This window comes from Ranitomeya variabilis, chromosome 2 (genome assembly GCF_051348905.1).
Source record: "Ranitomeya variabilis isolate aRanVar5 chromosome 2, aRanVar5.hap1, whole genome shotgun sequence".
Lineage (NCBI taxonomy): Eukaryota > Metazoa > Chordata > Amphibia > Anura > Dendrobatidae > Ranitomeya > Ranitomeya variabilis.
Window position 1 is genome coordinate 24,201,935 of NC_135233.1, and position 20,796 is coordinate 24,222,730.

The window sequence follows — 20,796 nt, forward strand, 5'->3', positions numbered from 1 at the left end:
TAAAAAAATCCTGAATGCTCTGCACCCGAGCAGCAAGCTGATCCACACTAGTAATCAGAGTTTGCACATTCGTGTCTGCAGCAGAGTTTCAAGCCATTCTGAGGTAAAGGGGAAGGAAGAAAAAAAAAAAAACTCAGAACTTCTTTTTTCTTTTAATCCCACTTCTGCAATGCATTAACTATTCAGTGGCCTGGCATACTGTTGTGATCCTAATGGCAGAGGATCTCAGGGTCTTCAGCAAAGTCTGCAAACATAAAAACTAGCTCTTAGGGAGGTGGTAACTGAGCTGACCACATACCTGATCCTAGCCCACAAATAATAGCAGCCGGGGAACGTGCCTACGTTGGTTCTAGACGTCTCGCGCCAGCCGGAGATCTAACTAACCCTTTCAGAGAAAATACAGACCTCACTTGCCTCCAGAGAAAGATACCCCAAAGTAGATACAGGCCCCCAACAAATAATAACGGTGAGGTAAGAGGAAAGGACAAATGTAAGTATGAACTAGATTCAGCAAAGAGAGGCCCACTAAATAATAGCAGAAATATAGAAAGCGGACTTATGTGGTCAGCAAAAAACCCTACTAAAATATCCACGCTGAATATCCAAGAACCCCCGTACCGACTAACGGTATGGGGGGAGAATATCAGCCCCCTAAGAGCTTCCAGCAAAATCAGGAATCACATTATGAACAAGCTGGACAAAAAACAGAAAAATACAAATAAACAAAAAACAAGGAAGCAAGACTTAGCTTATGTTGCAAAAATCAGGACCAGTAGACAAGAGCAACCAGACAAGGACTGATTACATGGATGCCAGGCAATGGACTAAGACTCCAGGAAGTTTAAATAGAAACACCCAGAGTCTTAACGAACAGGTGACTACCAACCTGAGGAAAGAGAATCCAAGAGCCATACCGCGAGTGACCACAAGAGGGAGCCCAAAAGTATAGTTCATAACAGTACTCCCCCCTTTAAGGAGGGGGTCACCGAACCCTCACTACGACCACCAGGGCGATCAGGATGGGCAGCGTGAAAAGCACGAACCAAATCGGCCGCATGAACATCAGAGGCGACCACCCAGGAATTATCCTCCTGACCATAGCCCTTCCATTTGACCAGATACTGAAGCCTCCGTCTAGAGAGATGAGAATCTAAGATCTTCTCCACCACATACTCCAACTTGCCCTCAACCAAGACCGGAGCAGGAGGGTCAACAGCAGGAACCACAGGCACAATGTAACGCCGCAACAAAGACCTATGGAACACATTGTGAATGGCAAACGACACAGGAAGATCCAAACGAAAAGACACCGGATTAAGGACCTCCAAAATTCTATAAGGACCAATAAAGCGAGGCTTAAACTTAGGAGAGGAAACCTTCAGAGGGACAAACCGAGAAGACAACCAAACCAAATCCCCAACACGAAGTCGGGGACCCACACCGCGGCGGCGGTTGGCAAAACGCTGAGCCTTCTCCTGTGACAACTTCAAGTTGTCCACCACATGATTCCAAGTCCGCTGCAACCTATCAACCACAGAATCCACCCCAGGACAGTCAGAAGGCTCAACATGACCCGAGGAGAAACGAGGATGAAAACCAGAGTTGCAGAAAAATGGCGAAACCAAAGTAGCGGAACTAGCCCGATTATTGAGGGCAAACTCAGCCAATGGCAAGAAGGTCACCCAATCATCCTGATCCGCAGAAACAAAACATCTCAAATAAGCCTCCAGCGTCTGATTAGTTCGCTCCGTTTGGCCATTAGTCTGAGGATGAAAGGCAGACGAGAACAACAGATCAATGCCCATCTTAGCACAAAAAGATCGCCAAAATCTGGACACAAACTGGGATCCTCTGTCAGACACAATATTCTCAGGAATGCCGTGCAAACGAACCACATTCTGAAAAAACAAAGGAACCAGATCGGAAGAGGAAGGCAACTTAGGCAAGGGCACCAAATGGACCATCTTGGAAAAACGATCACACACCACCCAGATGACAGACATTCCCTGAGACACCGGAAGATCTGAAATGAAATCCATGGAAATGTGTGTCCAAGGCCTCTTCGGGACGGGCAAGGGCAAAAGCAACCCGCTGGCACGAGAACAGCAAGGCTTAGCCCGAGCACAAGTCCCACAGGACTGCACAAAAGCACGCACATCCCATGACAAGGAAGGCCACCAAAAGGACCTAGCCACCAAATCTCTGGTACCAAAAATCCCAGGATGCCCTGCCAACACCGAGGAATGAACCTCGGAAATAACTCTGCTGGTCCATTTATCAGGAACAAACAGTCTATCAGGTGGACAAGAGTCAGGTCTACCAGCCTGAAATCTCTGCAACACACGTCGCAAATCAGGAGAAATGGCCAACAAAATCACTCCCTCTTTAAGAATACCAGCCGGCTCTGAGACTCCAGGAGAATCCGGCACAAAGCTCCTAGAGAGAGCATCAGCCTTCACATTTTTCGAACCAGGCAGGTATGAGACCACAAAGTCAAAACGGGAGAAAAACAATGACCAACGAGCCTGTCTAGGATTCAGGCGTTTAGCAGACTCGAGATACATCAGGTTCTTGTGATCAGTCAAGACCACCACACGATGCTTAGCTCCCTCGAGCCAATGACGCCACTCCTCAAATGCCCACTTCATGGCCAACAACTCCCGATTACCAACATCATAGTTCCGCTCAGCCGGCGAAAATGTCCTGGAAAAGAAAGCACATGGTTTCATTATAGAGCAACCAGAGCCTCTCTGCGACAAAACAGCTCCTGCACCAATCTCAGAAGCATCCACTTCAACCTGAAAGGGAAGTGAGACATCAGGCTGGTACAAAACAGGCGCCGAAGTAAACCGGCGCTTCAGCTCCCGGAAGGCCTCAATGGCCGCAGGAGCCCAATTAGCGACATCAGAACCTTTCTTGGTCATATCTGTCAGAGGTTTAACAACGCTAGAAAAGTTAGCAATAAAACGACGGTAGAAATTAGCAAAACCCAAAAACTTCTGAAGACTCTTAACAGACGTGGGTTGAGTCCAATCATGAATAGCTCGGACCTTGACTGGGTCCATCTCCACAGCAGAAGGGGAAAAGATAAAACCCAAAAAGGAAACCTTCTGCACTCCAAAGAGACACTTTGAGCCCTTCACAAACAAAGCATTATCACGCAAAACCTGAAACACCATCCTGACCTGCTTTACATGAGAATCCCAATCATCAGAAAAAACTAAAATGTCATCCAGATAAACAATCACAAATTTATCTAGATACTTCCGGAAGATGTCATGCATAAAGGATTGAAACACTGAAGGAGCATTAGAGAGCCCAAAAGGCATCACCAAGTACTCAAAATGACCTTCGGGCGTATTAAATGCAGTTTTCCATTCATCTCCCTGCCTAATGCGCACAAGGTTGTACGCACCACGAAGATCTATCTTGGTGAACCAACAGGCACCCTTAATCCGAGCAAACAAGTCCGACAATAGCGGCAGAGTGTACTGAAATTTAACGGTGATTTTATTCAGAAGCCGATAGTCTATACAAGGTCTCAAAGATCCGTCTTTCTTGGCCACAAAAAAGAATCCCGCACCAAGAGGGGAAGAGGATGGACGAATATGTCCTTTCTCCAAAGACTCCTTTATATAAGAACGCATCGCGGCATGCTCAGGTACCGACAGATTAAATAATCATCCCTTAGGAAACTTGCTACCAGGAATCAAATCTATAGCGCAGTCACAGTCCCTATGAGGAGGAAGAGCACTGGACCTGGACTCACTGAACACATCCTGATAGTCAAGCAAAAACTCAGGAACTTCTGAAGGAGTGGAGGAAGCAATAGACACCGACGGGGAATCGCAATGAATTCCCTGACAACCCCAACTTGACACAGACATAGCCCTCCAATCCAGAACAGGATTATGAGCCTGTAACCATGGCAGACCCAAAACGACGAAATCATGCATTTTATGCAGAACAAGAAAACGAATCACCTCCCGATGTTCAGGAGTCATGCACATGATTACTTATGTCCAATATTGCGGTTTATTCTCCGCCAATGGCGTAGCATCAATTCCTCTAAGAGGAATAGGATTTTCTAAAGGCTCCAGGACAAAACCACAGCGCCTGGCAAACGACAAGTCCATAAGACTCAGGGCAGCGCCTGAATCCACAAACGCCATAACAGGGTAGGAAGACAATGAGCAAATTAAAGTCACAGACAAAATAAATTTAGGCTGCAAGTTACCAACGGTGACAGGACTAACAAACTTTGTTAGGCCAGACACTGTAAAGTAACACACTGGCGCTAAGTACTGGCCCGAAACTTCAGCTGCAGGCACCTTGGCACGTAGTGTGCAACCCTGCCAACCAATATTAAAATCAAAAATCAACAAACAGGTGCTGCGCTAGCAGGAGGAACTGTGACTAGGAATACATCTCAGTCACCTACCTCGCTGTTATGAACTGACGTGTCCACTTGGGACACAAGGTACCTTGAGAAAGAGGGTCGGCACCCTCGAAACGCGTCGGGTTGGCCCTTGTTAGTGTCCGTCATACGGACTGGTGACGTCACCTAGTAGCCACGCCCCCCACTCACCACGCCACTGCACGGCGGCGCTATCGGCCGCAGCTGCCTGCCGGATACCACAGCGGCGAGACTGGTGGGGTTTTCAGCACTACGGGAGGACGCTCCCCAGGTGGTAGTGCATCACTTGTGCGGCTGCACTGTTTAATCACAGATCTTCCAAGATAGCAGAGGACGGTCAGCAGCAGCCCAGTGTCCCAAGTGGACACGTCAGTTCATAACAGCGAGGTAGGTGACTGAGATGTATTCCTAGTCACAGTTCCTCCTGCTAGCGCAGCACCTGTTTGTTGATTTTTAAACTTTGTTAGGCGTTTAGAGCATGCTGATATAACATGTGGAGAATCACCACAGTAAAAACACAACCCATTCTGACGTCCATGATTTTGCCGTTCAGTTCTAGTCTGAATTCTATCACATTGCATTAAATCAGGCGTCTGTTCAGACAACACCGCCAAAGGATTAGCGGATTTGCGCTCCCGCAAACGCCGATCAATCTGAATGGCCAGCGTCATAGAATCATTCAGACTTGTAGGAATGGGAAACCCACCATCACATTCTTAATAGCTTCAGAAAGGCCATTTCTGAAATTTGCGGCCAGAGCACACTCATTCCACTGAGTAAGCACGGACCATTTCCGAAATTTTTGGCAATACACTTCGGCTTCATCCTGGCCCTGAGAAATAGCCAGCAAAGCCTTCTCTGCCTGAATTTCAAGATTGGGCTCCTCATAAAGCAATCCGAGCGCCAGAAAAAACGCATCAATATTCGCCAATGCCGGATCTCCTGGCGCCAATGAGAAAGCCCAATCCTGAGGGTCGCCCCGCAAGAGGGAGATAACAATTTTAACTTGCTGAGCTGAGTCTCCAGACGAACAAGGTCTCAAAGATAGAAACAATTTACAATTATTCCTAAAATTCCTAAATTTAAATCGATCTCCAGAGAACAGCTCAGGAATAGGAATCTTAGGCTCTGACATAGGACTGCCAATAACAAAATCCTGAATGCTCTGCACCCGAGCAGCAAGCTGATCCACACTAGTAATCAGAGTTTGCACATTCGTGTCTGCAGCAGAGTTTCAAGCCATTCAGAGGTAAAGGGGAAGGAAGAAAAAAAAAAAAAAAACTCAGAACTTCTTTTTTCTTTTAATCCCACTTCTGCAATGCATTAACTATTCAGTGGCCTGGCATACTGTTGTGATCCTAATGGCAGAGGATCTCAGGGTCTTCAGCAAAGTCTGCAAACATAAAAACTAGCTCTTAGGGAGGTGGTAACTGAGCTGACCACATACCTGATCCTAGCCCACAAATAATAGCAGCCGGGGAACGTGCCTACGTTGGTTCTAGACGTCTCGCGCCAGCCGGAGATCTAACTAACCCTTTCAGAGAAAATACAGACCTCACTTGCCTCCAGAGAAAGATACCCCAAAGTAGATACAGGCCCCCAACAAATAATAACGGTGAGGTAAGAGGAAAGGACAAACGTAAGTATGAACTAGATTCAGCAAAGAGAGGCCCACTAAATAATAGCAGAAATATAGAAAGCGGACTTATGTGGTCAGCAAAAAACCCTACTAAAATATCCATGCTGAATATCCAAGAACCCCCGTACCGACTAACGGTATGGGGGGAGAATATCAGCCCCCTAAGAGCTTCCAGCAAAATCAGGAATCACATTATGAACAAGCTGGACAAAAAACAGAAAAATACAAATAAACAAAAAACAAGGAAGCAAGACTTAGCTTATGTTGCAAAAATCAGGACCAGTAGACAAGAGCAACCAGACAAGGACTGATTACATGGATGCCAGGCAATGGACTAAGACTCCAGGAAGTTTAAATAGAAACACCCAGAGTCTTAACGAACAGGTGACTACCAACCTGAGGAAAGAGAATCCAAGAGCCATACCGCGAGTGACCACAAGAGGGAGCCCAAAAGTATAGTTCATAACAGTAGCGGTCCTGCAGCTGGGTTGTTGCCCTACTACGGCCTCCTCCACGTCTCCTGGTGTACTAGCCTGTCTCCTCGTAGTGCCTCCAGCCTCTGCACACTACGCTGACAGACACAGCAAACCTTCTTGCCACAGCTCGCATTGATGTGCCATCCTGGATGAGCTGCACTACCTGAGCCACTTGTGTGGGTTGTAGAGTCCATCTCATGCTACCACGAGTGTGAGGGCACAACCAACATTCAAAAGTGACCAAAACATCAGCCAGAAAGCATTGGTACTGAGATGTGGTCTGTGGTCCCCACCTGCAGAACCGCTCCTTTATTGAGGGTGTCTTGATAATTGCCGATAATTTCCATCTGTTGTCTATTCCATTTGCACAACAGCAGGTGAAATTGATTGTCAAACAGTGCTGCTTCCTAAGGCCCCCGTCACACAGTACCATTTTAATCGCTACGACGGCACGATCCGTGACGTCGCAGCGATCGTATGATTATCGCTCCAGCGTCGTAGACTGCGGTCACACGTTGCAATCACGGCGCTGGAGCGATGCCGAAGTCCCCGGTAACCAGGGTAAACATCGGGTAACTAAGCGCAGGGCCGCGCTTAGTAACCCGATGTTTACCCTGGTTACCAGCGTAAACGTAAAAAAAACAAACAGTACATACTTACATTCCGGTGTCTGTCCCCGGCGTTCTGCTTCTCTCCACTGTGTAAGCGCCATAGCCGGAAAGCACAGCGGTGACGTCACCGCTGTGCTCGCTTTCCGGCTGGCAGACGCTCACACAGTGGAGAGAAGCTGAGACGCCGGAGGACAGACACCGGAATGTAAGTATGTACTGTTTGTTTTTTTTACGTTTACGCTGGTAACCACGGTAAACATCGGGTTACTAAGCGCGGCCCTGCGCTTAGTTACCCGATGTTTACCCTGGTTACAAGCGAACACATCGCTGGATCGCTGTCACACACAACGATCCAGCGATGTCAGCGGGTGATCAAGCGACGAAAGAAAGTTCCATACGATCTGCTACGACGTACGATTCTCAGCAGGATCCCTGATCGCTGCTGCGTGTCAGACACTGCGATATCGTAACGATATCGCTAGAACGTCACGAATCGTACCGTCGTAGCGATCAAAATGGTACTGTGTGACGGTACCCTAAGTGGACAGTTTGATTTCACAGAAGTTTGATTTATTTGGAATTATATTCTGTTGTTTAAGTGTTCCCTTTATTTTTTTGAGCAGTGTACATGCAAATGAGACTAAGAGAGAGTGTGGGCGAATAACTGGATCTAGAAAATGTGTAAGATAATAACACAGAAAAAAGCAACAATCTACATACTGACTGTAAGTCACATAGATAGGACCACTATAATTTATATATAACAAAGCAAAAGTGGAAAGAATAAAACGTAACTTTTATTATCTAAAGCCACACAAAAACAAAACCAAACACCCAAGTGGATAAAAAATGGGACAAAAGTCTTTGACAAATGGTATAATAACCATACAGACCAATTACCCCCTGACAGGTTTATATGATTTCATCTGTAAGCGTATTTTTAGAGAAATCAATATAACACTAGGATATATCCTATAAGAGAGCCGAAGTCAGGATACATAAATAACACTCAGCATCATCATATACCTAGTTACATGTAAAAACAATAGATTACCAGCAGCAAACACATATGATATAACCAGTGCCACTGGTGGCTATATACATATAGTAAAAAAAGGAACAATCTCACCCGTTCCTAGGTGTAGGCAGAGGAGCGTCGGATAACCTCTAGTCAGGGGAAAATCCGGAAGGGAAGAGACGACAGTCCCTATGTCAGTCCCTATGGGGCTATCAGTAAACTATCCCCAGAGCTCCTGCCCTTACAAGGGCAGTCCACAGCTACCCCTATATACACATGCCCTGCACTCTCCCTATATAGTCTGTCCCGACGCGTTTCATCCAAGCTGATTCTTCAGGGGACTCGCTTGTGCATGGAGATAAAGTGCCTATGTTCTAAAAAAGGAGGGACAAAAGTCCTGCCACCCTCTATGCTGTCCTGCTGAGAGTGGCAAAGACGTAGGGCTTGTATTTAAATAACAAAAGGGGAGGTGGAAAACTCATGACCACTTCCCCTTGTTTAATCATAATGCGGCTGTGAATAACCATGGCAACATTAAAGCAAACATGTAGAAAACCTACTGTTTCGTCGCATGCTGCCGTACTCCCATTCAGGAGGCCCACGTGGCTGCCCGCGTTCACGGTGCATACACTATGCCGGTGACGTCACACGCCGACACTCATGAGGCTCACAGATGGAGAGCACGAGGCGCTTCCTGCCTTGCATGCTTCCTCCAGAGACTGGCGTTCCCTAGTAACAGAGCCGCCGTGCTGAAAACAAATGGCGCCGCTCACACTTCCTGTCAGGCGCGCTCACACCGGAAGTGAGTGTTGCCAGGCAACCCAGGACGCTAGGCTGTTTGCCTGTAGCGCTGCCGGCAAACAGGACCAGGGGATACCGGTGATCGTGCGGTAGGGACCAAGCGCCACTAAGGGCTACAGTAGAAGGTAAAGATAAGCATACATTAGCCCCATGAAAGAGTCGGTAGGTATTGTCAAAAGCTGGAGAACCACATATTTGCCATGTTTACTAATTAATTACCCAAAAAGTAAATAGTGCCGCATATGACAAAAACCACACCCAAAAAATTTTTGATATGTAAAATAGGAAAATTGTTAATCATGAAAAACCCATAACAGGATTGGGTGGACAAAAAGGACTTAGGCATAGTAAGATTAAACTGACTGTGTCATACCAAAAGGAGGACAAAAAAACAAAAGACAAAGAGGAGTACTTCAGATGAAGCAGCTATAGTTAATTTGATCATTCAGGCCATGTGGACTAACTGTATTCAAGTAAAAAGTCCACTTGGCCTCACGTTGTAATAGAATTTGGTCCCAATTACCTCCCCGTACTGGTTTAGTTACCCTTTCAATGGCCATAAATTTCAAATGTTTAGCCTGGCCATTATGCATGGTATTAACATGCCGGGAGACCGAGGTGTCTCTCCCATGTTCCACATCACCAACATGTTCCAAAACTCTTCTTTTGAATTCTCTGATGGTCTTTCCAACATATTCGATACCACAAACACAGGATACCTTATAAACCACTCCCTTAGTGCTACAGTTCATGAACTGATTGATCTTATAACTTTTACCTGTGATGTTGCTCACAAAATTAGTGCCAGTCCCGATGTATTGGAAGGCCGCACAATGACCACATTTGTGAGAGCCCGTTACATTACTTCTGAGCCAGGTTTCATTAGCAGGACTAACAAAATGACTGTGAACCAATCTGTCATTTAGTGAACGGGCTTTTCTATAGGTGATAGCGGGGGTGTCACTAAGGTAGTTAGAGATGTCCGAGTCCATTTGTAGAATGGACCAGTGTTTTTTGATGATCTCCCTAACATAAGTAGCCCCATTATCAAAGGTGGTGATAAAACTTACTAAATCATTATCCTGTGTCTTAGTAGTGGGATTCAAAAGTGCTGTTCTATCTCTACTCCTGGCTTCGTGATAGGCCTTCTTTAGAATTGTGGATGGGTACCCCATATCCTGAAAATTACTCCTCAATTCCCTTGCATGGGTCTCAAAAGTTACATCGTCCGAACAGTTTTTCCGGACCCTAAGGTACTGCCCCTTAGGGATCCCTCTCTTTAGATGGTCAGGATGATGACTATTCCAGTGGAGTAGGGCATTTGTAGCTGTAGGCATTTTATAATTACAGGTAACTAAGTTACCATTCGCCCCCTTGGTGATGAGGATATCCAAAAAGGGTAAAGAGGAAGATTCAATTACGGATGTAAAAAAAAGGCCAATGTTGTTATGATTGAGTCTGTCCACAAAGCTCCCAAAGTCATTAATGGAGCCAGTCCAAATTAGAAACACGTCATCTATGTACCGTGTCCAAATTTCTGGGGCACGGCACATAGAGAAATCAGAATCATCACTCCAGACCACAGTGTCCTCCCACCAGCTGAGGAAGAGGTTGGCGTAGGCCGGGGCACAGGGACTGCCCATAGCCGTCCCCCTCAGCTGGTGGTGGATCCTGCGGTCAAAGGTGAAGACATTGTGTGTTAGACAAAACCTAAGGAGCTTTAAGATGAACTGATTGTGTTCACGGAATTGGCATCCTCTCGTTTGTAAGAAGAAATTCACAGCCTCCAAACCCTTGTCATGAGGGATGGAGGAATAGAGGGCCTCCATGTCTATACTGGCCAGGTAGGCATCCGGTTCAATAGTGAGGCCCTCCAAACGACGAAGGAGATCGGGAGTATCTTTTACAAAGGATTGTAAAGCCGACACAAAAGGGCACAACACACGGTCCAGATCAATACCTGCGTTTTGACACAATCTGCCTACCCCAGACACAATGGGCCTACCTTTGAGTGGGTTAAGGCCCTTGTGTACCTTGGGGAGGCAGTAAAAAGTGGCCATAACGGGATGACCAGGGAGAATGAAGTCAAACTCGGTTTTGCTTATGACGCCATTCTCCAACCCCTCCTGCAGGATAAGGCGAAGTTCCTCCCGATATTCTATACTTGGATCACGTGGAAGAATCTCATAAGAACTCCTGTCAGAGAGAATGAGTTCACACATTTGTTGATAGTGGATATTGTTTAGGATGACCACATTGCCGCCCTTGTCCGAGGGCTTTATGACAATGGAGTCATCACTTTCCAAACGGTTAATTGCTTCCATCTCTTTCTTTGTGCAGTTGAATTTACACAGAACACGTGATTGAGACAGATTTATCAAATCTGATGTAACAAGATTTGAAAAAATGTCAATAGCTGAGAGATCACCAGTTGGTGGAGGCATCTTATGGCTTTTTTCCTTTAACTGTGTAAAGGGGCCCACTCCTTGTAAATTGGGATCACTCTCTCCAATACTATGTAGCAATCTTACATCAGCTAACATGTCTATTGGAATTCCGAGTTCAGAACAGGTACGAGATTCCTGCTTATGGAAATGTTTTTTCCATCTCACTTTCCGTAAGAAGAGATTAAGATCCTTCACGGCTCTGAAAAGATCAAAGTCACTATTAGGGACAAAAGAAAGGCCTTTCTTCAATACAGACACTTCATCGGCATCAATATCTCTAGCCGAAAGGTTGATAAACTGGATGTTTTTGTCAGAGACTGGACAGTCAAGGTCATTTGTAGAATGTGCCTTTAAGATTACTTCCTCACTTGGAGGGGTCTGTTTCTTAAGGCATAGACCTGATCTAAAAAAACTCCACTAGGAGTATTGTCTGATCTGTCAGAGTGACTTTTTGCTCCTCGGCCCCTTACTCTCCCCCGATTTCTGCCCCTGTTAGATTTACTCCTATTTTCGGGCTCTGAGAAATCAGTGTCTGTTGAGGATAACTCTGTATCACGGTCAGGGGGGGTGGATCTAGGGGTCAACACAAGGTAGGCCTTGTTGTACTTAAAGTCCTGTGTATCACGCATATATTGGCGATGTTTCCTCTCCTTAAGATGGTATTGGAAGCGCTCAATATGTGTCTGTAACTTGGTTTCCTTTGCCGCAAAGTCAGTTTCTGTAGAGAATTTTTTTGTTATCTCTATCTGTTCTCTTAGTTTGTCATTCAAAGCGGCCAAAGAAATCCTCTCCTCCTCAAGCAATAATTGCATGAAGCGGAGAGAGCTCTCCGTTGCCTCTCTTTCCCACTTGTGTGTACATGTGGGGCTCTTATGCCGGTTGCCTGCTGACAGATTAATGCGTAAACCTCGCGGGACGAGCATAGAGGGTGGCAGGACTTTTGTCCCTCCTTTTTTAGCACATAGGCACTTTATCTCCATGCACAAGCGAGTCCCCTGAAGAATCAGCTTGGATGAAACGCGTCGGGACAGACTATATAGGGAGAGTGCAGGGCATGTGTATATAGGGGTAGCTGTGGACTGCCCTTGTAAGGGCAGGAGCTCTGGGGATAGTTTACTGATAGCCCCATAGGGACTGACATAGGGACTGTCGTCTCTTCCCTTCCGGATTTTCCCCTGACTAGAGGTTATCCGACGCTCCTCTGCCTACACCTAGGAACGGGTGAGATTGTTCCTTTTTTTACTATATGTATATAGCCACCAGTGGCACTGGTTATATCATATGTGTTTGCTGCTGGTAATCTATTGTTTTTACATGTAACTAGGTATATGATGATGCTGAGTGTTATTTATGTATCCTGACTTCGGCTCTCTTATAGGATATATCCTAGTGTTATATTGATTTCTCTAAAAATACGCTTACAGATGAAATCATATAAACCTGTCAGGGGGTAATTGGTCTGTATGGTTATTATACCATTTGTCAAAGACTTTTGTCCCATTTTTTATCCACTTGGGTGTTTGTTTTTGTTTTTGTGTGGCTTTAGATAATAAAAGTTACGTTTTATTCTTTCCACTTTTGCTTTGTTATATAAGATAATAACACCAAACAAGAGAACGCAGAACAAGAAGTGTACAGGATCAGTAATGTAATGTATGTACACAGTGACTGCACCAGCAGAATAGTGAATGCAGCTCTGAAGTATAATACAGGATGAAGCTCGGGATCAGTGCAGTATAACATACACTTACTTGGCATATGCTTTCTCTAATAGAGATGGCCAAAACTCATTGCTGACACGTGGTTGCACTGACAAGTAGTTTCCATTGAGCATCGGCAGCCGATCATCGACAACCACGTCCACCCATTCTCCATACTGCCAAAACTTAAAAAGAAACATAGGAGTCATACAACAGGTCATATTTCAGGGTTACTACTTTCCATACCTTATGATGATGATAAACATCAATAGAATCAATATCCAAAATCAGATTCTTTATAGGAAATATTTCTATGTGGCAAATATAGTTGGGGACAATTGATCCCCACTTCCCGGCTCATCAGCCATGTCAGTAATCTGTGGTCATAGGATGGAAGGCATGAGTATCGTCTCCTACCTGATGAGCTCCGTGCCTCTTCTTTTGATTAGGCTGGCTAATGAAATAAAGAGATCAATGGACTTGGTAATGCAAATCGATTCGCCGTTATTCTAGTGGCAAAAAATCATAGCAGTCTGGTTTGTAGTATGGAGCAGCAGTCTGGATGTGTGTTCTGGAACCCCCCTATAACAGCAGTCTGTGTGTGTAGTCTGGAGCCCCCCCATAACAGCAGTCTGGATATTTAGTCTGGATCCCCCTATAACAGCAGTCTGGATGTGTATTCTGGAACCCCCCTATAACAGCAGTATGTGTGTGTATTCTAGAACCCCCCTATAACAGCAGTCTGTGTGTGTAGTCTGGAACCCCCTATAACAGCAGTCTGGATGTGTAGTCTGGAACCCCCCTATAACAGCAGTCTGGATGTGTATTCTGGAACCCCCCTATAACAGCAGTCTGGATGTGTAGTCTGGAGCCCCCTATAACAGCAGTCTGGATGTGTAGTATGGAGCCCCCTATAACAGCAGTCTGGATATGTATTCTGGAACCCCCCTATAACAGCAGTCTGGATGTGTAGTCTGGAGCCCCCTATAACAGCAGTCTGGATGTGTAGTCTGGAGCCCCCTAAAACAGCAGTCTGGATGTGTAGTCTGGAGCCCCCTATAACAGCAGTCTGGATGTGTAGTCTGGAGCCCCCTATAACAGCAGTCTGGATGTGTATTCTGGAGCCCCCCTATAACAGCAGTCTGGATGTGTAGTCTGGAGCTCCCTATAACAGCAGTCTGGATGTGTATTCTGGAACCCCCCTATAACAGCAGTCTGGATGTGTAGTCTGGAGCCCCCTATAACAGCAGTCTGGATGTGTAGTCTGGAGCCCCCCTATAACAGCAGTCTGGATGTGTAGTATGGAGCCCCCTATAACAGCAGTCTGGATGTGTAGTATGGAGCCCCATATAACAGCAGTCTGGATATATAGTCTGGAGCCCCCCTATAACAGCAGTCTGGATGTGTATTCTGGAGCCCCCCTATAACAGCAGTCTGGATGTGTAGTCTGGAGCTCCCTATAACAGCAGTCTGGATGTGTATTCTGGAACCCCCCTATAACAGCAGTCTGGATGTGTAGTCTGGAGCCCCCTATAACAGCAGTCTGGATGTGTAGTCTGGAGCCCCCTATAACAGCAGTCTGGATGTGTAGTCTGGAGCCCCCTATAACAGCAGTCTGGATGTGTAGTCTGGAGCTCCCTATAACAGCAGTCTGGATGTGTAGTCTGGAGCCCCCTATAACAGCAGTCTGGATGTGTAGTCTGGAGCCCCCCTATAACAGCAGTCTGGATGTGTAGTATGGAGCCCCCTATAACAGCAGTCTGGATGTGTAGTCTGGAGCCCCCTATAACAGCAGTCTGGATGTGTAGTCTGGAGCCCCCTATAACAGCAGTCTGGATGTGTATTCTGGAACCCCCCTATAACAGCAGTCTGGATATATAGTCTGGAGCTCCCTATAACAGCAGTCTGGATGTGTAGTCTGGAGCCCCCTATAACAGCAGTCTGAATGTGTAGTATGGAGCCCCCTATAACAGCAGTCTGGATATGTATTCTGGAACCCCCCTATAACAGCAGTCTGGATGTGTAGTATGGAACCCCCTATAACAGCAGTCTGGATGTGTAGTCTGGAGCCCCCTATAACAGCAGTCTGGATGTGTAGTCTGGAGCTCTCCCTATAACAGCAGTCTGGATGTGTAGTCTGGAGCTCCCTATAACAGCAGTCTGGATGTGTATTCTGGAACCCCCCTATAACAGCAGTCTGGATGTGTAGTCTGGAGCCCCCTATAACAGCAGTCTGGATGTGTAGTCTGGAGCCCCCTATAACAGCAGTCTGGATGTGTAGTCTGGAGCTCCCTATAACAGCAGTCTGGATGTGTAGTCTGGAGCTCCCTATAACAGCAGTCTGGATGTGTAGTCTGGAGCCCCCTATAACAGCAGTCTGGATGTGTAGTCTGGAGCCCCCCTATAACAGCAGTCTGGATGTGTAGTATGGAGCCCCCTATAACAGCAGTCTGGATGTGTAGTCTGGAGCCCCCTATAACAGCAGTCTGGATGTGTAGTCTGGAGCCCCCTATAACAGCAGTCTGGATGTGTATTCTGGAACCCCCCTATAACAGCAGTCTGGATATATAGTCTGGAGCTCCCTATAACAGCAGTCTGGATGTGTATTCTGGAACCCCCCTATAACAGCAGTCTGGATATATAGTCTGGAGCCCCCCTATAACAGCAGTCTGGATGTGTAGTCTGGAGCCCCCTATAACAGCAGTCTGGATATATAGTCTGGAGCCCCCCTATAACAGCAGTCTGGATGTGTAGTCTGGAACCCCCTATAACAGCAGTCTGGATGTGTAGTATGGAGCCCCCTATAACAGCAGTCTGGATGTGTAGTATGGAGCCCCCTATAACAGCAGTCTGTGGTCTATGTTGGAGATATTTTCGGCTCCTGTATACGCCGGTCACTCTCTATATTTGCACAGTGAGGTACAGTAGCTGCTGAAGCCTCGTCACAGTAACGTGGTTTATACAAATATTTGCACTTTGGGCTCTATATATGTAATTTGCACAGTGTTTGGAATAGATTATCTGTCCAAATCCAGGCATGAGGACAAAGAAAACTTTTTAAAAACCGAGATTACCGAGCCAAATGAATAATCTCTCTGGGAGGTCACCTCTGCCGCTCTGGGACAAACAAAACTGAGGTATGGAAGCCACTTACAAGACAAAACTCCTAATGAAGTGATTTGCAAAATTTCATAATATTCCATACTAAACAAAATTATATATATATATATATATATATATATATATATATATACATATACATATACGGTATATATATATATACACTGCTCAAAAAAATAAAGTGAACACTAACATCCCACTTCCTAGATATCACTGAATGAAATATTCCGGTTGTAAATCTTTATTCATTACATAGTGAAATGTGTTGAGAACAATAAAACCAAAAAATGATCAACGTAAATCACAACTAATATCCCACGGAGGTCTGGGGTTGGAATGATGCTCAAAATCAAAGTGGAAAATGAAGTTATAGGCTGATCCAACTTCAGTGGAAATACCTCAAGACATGGAAATGATGCTCAGTAGTGTGTGTGGCCTCCACGTGCCTGTATGACCTCCCTACAATGACTGGGCATGCTTCTGATGAGGCGGCGGTTGGTTGGTTGGATCTCCTCCCAGACCTGGACTAAAGCATCCACCAACTCCTGGTCAGTCTGTGGTGCAGCGTGACGTTGGTGGATGGTGCGAGACATGATGTCCCAGATGTGCTCAATCGGATTCAGGTCTGGGGAACGGGCAGGCCAGTCTATAGCTTCAATGCCTTCATCATGCAGGAACTGCTGACACACTCCAGCCACATGAGGTCTGGCATTGTCCTTGGATTAGGAGAAACCCAGGGCCAACCGCACCAGCATATGGTCTCACAAGGGGTCTGAGGATCTCATCGCTGTACCTAATGGCAGTCAGGCTACCTCTGGCGAGCACATGGAGGGCTGTGCGATCCTCCAAAGAAATGCCACCCCACACCATTACTGACCCACTGCCAATCTGGTCATGCTGAAGCATATTGCAGGCAGCAGATCGCTCTCTACGGCATCTCCATACTCTGTCACTTCTGTCACATGTGCTCAGTGTGAACTTGCTTTCATCTGTGAAGAGTACAGGGCGCCAGTGGCGAATTTGCAAATCCTGGTGTTATGTGGCAAATGCCAATCGCCCTGCATGGTGTTGGGCTGTGAGCACAACCCCCATCTGTGGACATCAGGCACTCAGACCATCCTCATGAAGTCAGTTTCTAACCGTTTGTGCAGACACATGCACATTTGTGGCCTGCTGGAGGTCATTTTGCAGGGCTCTGGCAGTTCTTCTCCTGTTCCTCCTTGCACAAAGGCTGAGGTAGTGGTCCTGCTGCTGTGTTGTTGTCCTCCTACGGACCCCTCCATGTCACCTGGTATACTGGACTGTCTCCTGGTAGCGCCTCCAGCCTCTGGACACTATGCTGACAGACACAGCAAACCTTCTTGCCGCAGCTCGCATTGATATGCCATCCTGGATGAGCTGCACTACCTGAGCCACTTGTGTGGGTTGTAGAGTCCATCTCATGCTACCATGAGTGTGAAAGCACAACCAACATTCAAAAGTGACCAAAACATCAGCCAGAAAGCATTGGTACTGAGATGTGGTCTGTGGTCCCCACCAGCAGAACCACTCCTTTATTGAGCGTGTCTGGATAATTGCCAATAATTTCCATCTGTTGTCTATTCCATTTGCACAACAGCAGGTGAAATTGATTGTCAATCAGTGCTGCTTCCTAAGTGGACAGTTTGATTTCACAGAAGTTTGATTTACTTGGAGTTATATTCTGTTCTTTAAGTGTTCCCTTTATTCTTTTGAGCAGTGTGTGTGTATATATATGTATATATATATATATATATATATATATATATATATATATATATATATATACAGTGCCTTGCAAAAGTATTCGGCCCCCTTGAACTTTTCAACCTTTTCCCACATATCATGCTTCAAACATAAAGATACCAAATGTAAATTTTTGGTGAAGAATCAACAACAAGTGGAACACAATTGTGAAGTTGAATGAAGTGTATTGGTTATTTTAAATTTTTGTGGAAATTCAAAAACTGAAAAGTGGGGCGTGCCATATTATTCGGTCCCTTTAACTTAATACTTTGTTGCGCCACCTTTTGCTGCGATTACAAGTCGCTTGGGGTTTGTCTCTATCAGTTTTGTACATCGAGAGACTGAAATTCTTGCCCATTCTTCCTTGGCAAACAGCTCGAGCTCAGTGAGGTTTGATGGAGATCGTTTGTGAACAGCAGTTTTCAGCTCTTTCCACAGATTCTCGATTGGATTGAGGTCTGGACTCTGACTTGGCCATTCTAACACCTGGATACGTTTATTTGTGAACCATTCCATTGTAGATTTTGCTTTATGTTTGGGATCATTGTCTTGTTGGAAGACAAATCTCCGTCCCAGTCTATGGTCTTTTGCAGACTCCAACAGGTTTTCTTCAAGAATGGTCCTGTATTTGGCTCCATCCATCTTCCCATCAATTTTAACCATCTTCCCTGTCCCTGCTGAAGAAAAGCAGGCCCAAACCATGATGCTGCCACCACCATGTTTGACAGTGGGGATGGTGTGTTCAGGGTGATGAGCTGGGTTGCCTTTACGCCAAACATATCGTTTGGCATTGTTGTCAAAAAGTTTGATTTTGGTTTCATCTGACCAGAGCACCTTCTTCCACATGTTTGGTGGTGTGTCTCCCAGGTGGCTTGTTGCAAACTTTAAACAACACTATTTATGGATATCTTTGAGAAATGGCTTTCTTCTTGCCACTCTTCCATAAAGGCCAGATTTGTGCAGTGTACGACTGATTGTTGTCCTATGGACAGACTGTCCCCCCTCAGCTGTAGATCTCTGCAGCTCATCCAGAGTGATCATGGGCCTCTTGGCTGCTTCTCTGATCAGTCTTCTCCTTGTTTGAGATGAAAGTTTAGAGGGACGGCCGGGTCTTGGTAGATTTGCAGTGGTATGATACTCCTTCCATTTCAATATGATCGCTTGCACAGTGCTCCTTGGGATGTTTAAAGTTTTGGAAATCATTTTGTATCCAAATCCAGCTTTACACTTCTCCACAACAGTGTCACAGACCTGCCTGTTGTGTTCCTTGGTCTTCATGATGCTCTCTGTGCTTCACACAGAGCCCTGAGACTATCACAGAGCAGGTGCATTTATACGGAGACTTGATTACACACAGGTGGATTATATTTATCATCATTAGGCATTTAGGACAACATTGGATCATTCAGAGATCCACAATGAACTTCTGGAGGGAGTTTGCTGCACTGAAAGTAAAGGGGCAGAATAATATTGCACGCCCCACTTTTCAGTTTTTGAATTTCCACAAAAATTTAAAATAACTAATAAATTTCGTTGAACTTCACAATTGTGTTCAACTTGTTGCCGATTAGTCACCGAAAATTTACATTTGGTATCTTTATGTTTGAAGCATGATATGTGGGAAAAGGTTGAAAAGTTCAAGGGAGCCGAATACTTTCTCAAGGCACTGTATATATACACAGAGGTGTAAGCATTGTGGTTGCAGAGGTCGCGACCGAGACTGGTTCCGGCACAGTGAGGAGCCCACTGACTCCAGCACAAACTTCAACTAGATGTGCGTCCTCGGACACATTATGCTGAAGTGTCACACTTCCATTTTTTTTAAATCAGTCACAATCCATCGTTTTTAGAAAAAAATGGAACCAGCAAATGTTGCTGCTGGATCCATTTTTTTCCCATAGACTTGTATTAGCAACGGATTGTGATGGATGGCCTTCCATTTCATCCGTTGTTTAACGGATCCGTTGTAAAGTTGTTGTCCGTCGGACGGAGACAGCGCACATGCTAACGTTTTTTGTGTACGTCGAAAAGACGCACAGCGACGGATCCTGTGGCGTCTGTCATTGGCTATAATGGAAGCCTATGGGTGCAGGATCCGTCGCTGTCCGTCAGAAGACGGATTCCAGTGATGGATGCTGTTTTTTGCAACCGAGCATGCCCGGATCCCATTTTTCCTTTCTGGAACATCTCTCTCTCTCTCCTGCAACTACTTCAACGGATCTGTCAAAAAAACGGATCCAGTGCATCAGTTTTTTACAATCAGCACAGGATCCGTCTCTTCAACACTTTGACAGATTGTGACTGATTCTAAAAAACGGATGTGTGAAAGAGGCCTTACTGTACTAGATGGACTTAAGAGTCTTCCTTCATCCTTAATAACTATGTAACTATGTACAGCAGAGGGAGCAGATGGGAGGTGAGTATAATTGTTTATTTTTGGGGGAAATAAATGAGGATGGGGCCCAGGATAAGGGACATATATACCAGCATGGGGGACATATGGTTTGTACCAGGATTTGGGATATACAGTTAGGTCCATATATATTTGGACAGAGACAACATTTTTCTAATTTTGGTTATAGACATTACCACAATGAATTTTAAACAAAGCAATTCAGATGCAGTTGAAGTTCAGACTTTCAGCTTTCATTTGAGGGTATCCACATTAAAATTGGATGAAGGGTTTAGGAGTTTCAGCTCCTTAACATGTGCCACCCTGTTTTTAAAGGGACCAAAAGTAATTGGACAGATTCAATAATTTTAAATAAAATGATCATTTCTAGTACTTGGTTGGAAACCCTTT

The 20,796-nt window shown here is 45.5% G+C and overlaps 1 protein-coding gene across 2 annotated transcripts in view; it reads right to left on the reverse strand.

Annotated features, from left to right (window-relative positions):
* Window positions 1-20,796, reverse strand: part of LOC143804232 (calpain-13-like) — a 191,502-nt gene that overhangs the window by 128,394 nt on the left and 42,312 nt on the right. Inside the window, exon 1 of one of the 2 annotated variants that reach the window (XM_077282129.1) lies at window positions 8,722-8,911. In XM_077282129.1, the coding sequence (XP_077138244.1) occupies window positions 8,722-8,750 (29 nt within the window). In that variant the 5' untranslated portion in view covers window positions 8,751-8,911. Of the gene's footprint in view, window positions 1-8,721; window positions 8,912-13,160; window positions 13,295-20,796 lie in introns of those variants that run through there. The other variant, XM_077282128.1, reaches the window with a different exon arrangement.